The 6,000-nt window shown below is 44.4% G+C and overlaps 1 protein-coding gene across 1 annotated transcript in view; it reads left to right on the forward strand.

Annotated features, from left to right (window-relative positions):
• LOC112217792 (methyltransferase-like protein 24) overlaps nucleotides 1–6,000 on the forward strand; it is a 60,966-nt gene that overhangs the window by 33,684 nt on the left and 21,282 nt on the right. The window contains exon 2 of the mRNA XM_024378323.2: nucleotides 1,451–1,549. Within this exon, the coding sequence (XP_024234091.1) occupies nucleotides 1,451–1,549 (99 nt within the window). The remainder of the gene's footprint in view (nucleotides 1–1,450; nucleotides 1,550–6,000) is intronic.

Below are 6,000 nucleotides of genomic sequence, written 5' to 3' on the forward strand. Positions count from 1 at the left end.
AAGCAGTGTGTCTAACCCAAATGGCACCCCATTCCCTTTATAGTGCACTACTTTTGACCAAGGCCCATAACGTTCTGGTCAAAAGTAGTGCACTATGTAGGGTATAGGGTGCCATTTGGGACTAGCCCATAGTCCTGTGGTCCAGCTGCGCCTGAGAGGGGAGAACATCAACATCACCATGTATTAGTGTGCAGTTACCACACATGACAACACATGCACACTGTAATACTGTCCACATGAAAACACAGGAAGGGAACACAGACAATTGTCAATGACATGATCCAGTTATCATCAGCCTATCATTATAGTTAAATAACCCAGCACCAGCAGTCATTAACATTGGTCACAGTGTTTGACCCATGCAATTACAGTGCAAACACAACCACACTATGGGATGTACTTCTCTAGTTGTCCAATGTGGGGATTGATTGCTGGAACACAGCACAGTAATTCTCTCTCTCTCTCTCTCTCTGGTTTCTCTGGTCTCTCTCTCTGGTCTTTCTGGTCTTTCTCTGGTCTCTGTGGTCTCTCTCTCTGGTCTTTCTGGTCTTTGTGGTCTCTCTCTCTGGTCTTTCTGGTCTCTCTCACTGGTCTCTATCTCTGGCCTCTCTGGTCTCTCTCTCACTCTGGTTTCCCTGGTCTTTCTGGTCTCTCTGGTATCTCTCTCTCTGGTCTCTTGTCTGGTCTTTCTGGCCTCTCTCTCTCTCTCTCTCTCTCACTCACTCTCTCTGTTTTCTCTGGTCTCTCTCTGTTCTCTGTTTTTTTTCTCTAGTCTCTCTCTCTAGTTTCTCTGGCCTCTCTCTGGTGTCTCTCTCTCTGCTCTTTCTGGACTCTCTCTCTGGTCTCTCTCTCTGGACTCTCTCTCTGGTCTCTCTCTCTCTGCTCTCTCTGCTCTCTCTGGTCTCTCTCTCTGCTCTTTCTGGTCTCTCTCTCTCTCTCTGGTCTCTTTCTAGTCTCTTTTTGGTCTTTCTCTCTTTGGTCTTCTCTCTCTCTCTCTCTCTCTCTTTCTCTCTTTGGTCTTCTCTCTCTCTCTTTCTCTCTTTCTCTTTGGTCTTCTCTCTCTCTCTTTCTCTCTTTGGTCTCTCTCTCTCTCTCTCTCTCTCTCTCTCTCTCTCTTTCTCTCTCTCTCTCTCTCTCTCTGCTCTAAACCCACAGACAAATGCATGTGATGATAAATGAGGTCATTGAGCCTGGGCCTGTGTAGCAGCCAGGAACATGAGGAATATTACACAGAAGCATTCCTCATATAGGGGTATGTACTGGGGCAGCGGACTTGGACAGCATCTATAGGGTAGCCTGTTAGACTGGTAACAGAACACAAGGTTCGTCACTAATGTCACTTTCATGGTTGTCATTCTTAGGATTTCACACTGATAGTAACACTGTTGCTGATTGGTCATCTCCGTGGCCCACTGATGCTGTTTGGCTGTGTCCCTGTTCCTTCTCTCAGTCTGCCAGGTGGCACATAGAGCTGGAGCCGTGGGCCAGTGACAGCCACTCCCTGGAGGAGGAAGCACGGAGGTTCCTCAGCTACATCACTACACCACAGGTGGGTCACACTCAGTCAATGCCTGTGTCTCAAATGGCACCCTACTCCCTATATAGTTCTCTACCTTGGACCAGGGCTCTAGTCAAAAGGACTACACTTTATAGGGATTGGGGTACCATTTGGGACTCACACAATGTTATTACATGTCATATCTGTACAATATTCAGATATACACATATACATGCAGTGTACATGTTAACATAATACAAATGCAGTGAATGAATATTGTAGATACTGTATCTGATCTACATTATAAAGCCAGATGGAGTGTCCTGGTTCTAGAACGCTGCACTGTTTAGAATCGGGGAGGGAGACCAAAGTGGCTGCAGGACCATGTGCCTGTTCTCAAATTGCACCATTATTCACTGTAGTGCACTACTTAGTGGTGCACTGTGTGGGGAATAGGGTGCCATTTGGGACACTGATTGGTTATTCAAATTAGCTGCTGCTGTGGAGTCTAACTTGAACTAAAGCTTCTATAGATGATTCAGTACAGTACTTTGTCATGCCAGTCAGAGTTGTATAAAGGTCTAACTGGTAAATAAACAGAGAATAACCAACTCTAACTGCAAACAAAGCACCATTTTCATATTATGCTCATTGAAAAAGATGTTGTCTTGCTTGACAGCTCACACATGGGTCATTACTCTAATGATTACCATAGAGATGGCATTCTGATTTGTCTGATTCGTCTCGTTCCTACTAAATCAATGAGAGGATCTTGCCTTGTTAAGATTGTCTGTGCCATAGGAAATAACAACCAATCGATTGAAACGTTGTTGTGTTGTGTGAGGATGAAGATTGAGAGGAAAAGACAAACTTGGCTTTTATGTCCTTGTGTCTTACAGTCAGCAAAATATGCTCTGTGTGATGGAGGCTACAGCATCGATGAAGGTGTTTAAATGGTTAAGTACATCGGATCCTTGCTAACAGTCCAAGTATTTTCTGATAATGAAGGCATTCAAATTAAGTTAAGAAACATTGGCAACTTATTATCTTGTCTTCCATATACTGTGGGCCTACAGCCCTTCTAATAATAAAACACCTACTCTATATCTAGCACGGCAGGCATGGTGCTCATAATGAATAAGCCTATGGGGGAGTGTGTGTGTGGTGTGTGTGTGTGTGTGTGTGTGTGTGTGTGTGTGTGTGTGTGTGTGTGTGTGTGTGTGTGTGTGTGTGTGTGTGTGTGTGTGTGTGTGTGTGTGTGTGTGTGTGTGTGTGTGTGTGTGTGTGTGTGTGTGTGTGTGTGTGTGTGTGTGTGTGTGTGTGTGTGTGTGTGTGTGTGTGTGTGTGTTGTGTGGAGGGATGGAGGGGTGGTTGTTCGTGTGGGTGGAGGGAGGGGTGCGTGAAGGCGGGTAGTTGGGGGTGAGTCATCCATCATCTACACTGACAGGCGGAGAGGGAGTTGCCATGGAGATTACAGTGTACCTCAGCAGTAATTCTGACTGACGTCGTGGTTGGCAGAACTCAGCCTCTGAGAGAGACACGCTGCACTGGGATTGTGCAATTAATAGAATTACACACACATACATGCATAGTGTATAAACACACACACATATACACTGAGTGTACAAAATATTAGGAACACCTTCTCTTTCCATGACATGACCAAGTTAATCCAGGTGAAAGTTAAGATCTCTTATTGATGTCACCTGTTAAATCCACTTCAATCAGTGTCGATGAAGAGGAGGAAACGGGTTAAAGAAGGATTTTTAAGCCTTGAGACAATTGAGACATGGATTGTGTATGTGTGCAAATCAAAGGGTGAATGGGCAAGACAAAATATCCCCTAGAACAGGAGATGGTAGTAGGTGCCAGGCGCACCGGTTTGAGTGTGTCAAGAACTGTAACGCTGCTGGGTTTTTCACACACAACAGTTTCCTGTGTGTATCAAGAATGGTTCTCCACCCAAAGGACATCCAGACAACTTGAGCTAACTGTGGGAAGCATTGGAGTCAACATGGGCCAGCATCCCTGTGGAACGATTTTGGCACCTTGTAGAGTCCATGTCCTGACGAATTGAGGCTGTTCTGAGGGCAAAGTGGGGGGTGCAACTTAATATTAGGAAGGTGTTCCTAATGTTTTGTTCACTCAGTATATATATATATATATATATATATATATATATATATATATATATATATATATATATATATATATATATATATATACAAACACACACACATACATACAAGCACACAATCACACAAGCAAACAAACACACACACACACACGATTGATAAATATAGCATATTGCAGTGTTGCAGTGTATTCAAAATGACAACAAAGTGTCACAGCCTCTCTGTACAGAGTAGATTCATCACAGCTCACGATATAGAAAGAATACTGATGCAGTAAAACATTTGTTCAGATGAACAACAATGATGGGCCAATACTGTTCAATACCCAAATCAAATCAAAGTTTATTTGTCAAGTGCGCTGGATACAACAGGTGTAGTAGACCTTACAGTGAAATGCTTACTTCCAGGCTCTAACCAATAGTGCAAAAAAGGTATTAGGTGAACAATAGGTAGGTAAAGAAATAAAACACAGACACCGGTTAGTCAGGCTGATTGAGGTAGTATGTACATGTAGATATGGTTAAAGTGACTATGCACATATGATGAACAGAGAGTAGCAGTCGTGTAAAAGAGGGGTTGGTGGGTGGTGGGACACAATGCAGATAGCCCGGTTAGCCAATGTGCGGGAGCACTGGTTGGTCGGCCCAATTGAGGTAGTATGTACATGAATGTATAGTTAAAGTGACTATGCATATATGACAAACAGAGAGTAGCAGCAGTGTAAAAGAGGGGTTGGGGGGGGCACACAATGCAAATAGTCCGGGTAGCCATTTGATTACCTGTTCAGGAGTCTTATGGCTTGGGGGTAAAAACTGTTGAGAAGCCTTTTTGTCCTAGACTTGGCACTCCTGCACCGCTTGCCATGCGGTAGTAGAGAGAACAGTCTATGACTGGGGTGGCTGGGGTCTTTGACCATTTTTAGGGCCTTCCTCCGACACTGCCTGGTGTAGAGGTCCTGGATGGCAGGCAGCTTAGCACCAGTGATGTACTGGGCCGTACGCACTACCCTCTGTAGTTTCTTGCGGCCAGAGGCTGAGCAATTAATTTACCAGGCAGTGATGCAACCAGTCAGGATGCTCTTGATGTTGCAGTTGTAGAACCTTTTGAGGATCTTTTTAGTTTCCTGAGGGGGAATAGGCTTTGTTGTGCCCTCTCCACGACTGTCTTGGTGTGTTTGGACCATTCTAGTTTGTTGGTGATGTGGACACCAAGGAACTTGAAGCTCTCAAACTGCTCCACTACAGCCCCGTCGATGAGAATGGGGGTGTGCTCGGTCCTCCTTTTCCTGTAGTCCACAATCATGTCCTTAGTCTTGGTTACATTGAGGGAAAGGTTGTTATTCAGTCACCAGGCCAGGTCTCTAACTTCCTCCCTATAGGCTGTCTCATCGTTGTCGGTGATCAGGCCTACCACTGTTGTGTTGTCTGCAAACTTAATGATGGTGTTGGAGTCACTCTTGGCCATGCTGTTGTGGGTGAACAGGGAGTACAGGAGGGGACTGAGCATGCACCCCTGGTGTTGAGGATCAGCGTGGCAGATGTGTTGCTACCTATACCACACACTTTTGCTGGTTATGCAATTATGAACCGCTACAGCACATAACCAACCGCATTATGAACTTTAACAGCAAAGCAAAAATCTTCCAATACGACAGAATCATCACTACCACAGCAATACATGGATGGATAAAGGGCTGTTTAAAATTCTATTCCATTCTGTATTTTATGTTTTTGGTATGGCCCTTTTTTACATGTCCTTGTTACGTCCTGCCTTCCTTTTATGTCGTAAGCTCTGTTAGGAGAGGCTAAATGGCATATTCATCTCTATGGATAAATGCTTCTCTTCTAAAGATTGAAGCAGTCGGAAACAAGACATTCCAAAGCCTTATGACATCACAAAGAGAAAGAACGCCCCTAAAGATTCTAGACTCCTTACAGATAGAACCATTTGTCCATTATTTTTTGTGGCATGGGAAAGAATGCAGAAATGTCAACAGACTTTGTAAAGGGCAGATGGAGTGGTTAATGAATGCTGTAAGAGACGAATAACAGACATGGATATGGGTCTAGCACAGGATCACTATGATACAATGCAGGAGAGATCAGAACACAGATCAAATCATGGTTTTAGTCAGACCGTTATTAACATGATGGTTCAATGAGGTTCAGAAAGAGAAGGATTAGTCACCGGTCTCTGCAGAGCAGTGGACTGGACAGTATCCCACACAGGGAGCCACACAGCCTAAGCTGCAGTCTGTAAGGGAAAGACATTGTGATTACAGCACATGATCAGTCTCAGTCTCTGTCAATGTCCGCTGGCCCAGTCAAGTTCAGACAGTCTCTGGAGACAGTAGAGATAAAGCAATCA

The sequence above is a fragment of the Oncorhynchus tshawytscha genome, linkage group LG18, assembly GCF_018296145.1.
Source record: "Oncorhynchus tshawytscha isolate Ot180627B linkage group LG18, Otsh_v2.0, whole genome shotgun sequence".
Classification (NCBI taxonomy): domain Eukaryota; kingdom Metazoa; phylum Chordata; class Actinopteri; order Salmoniformes; family Salmonidae; genus Oncorhynchus; species Oncorhynchus tshawytscha.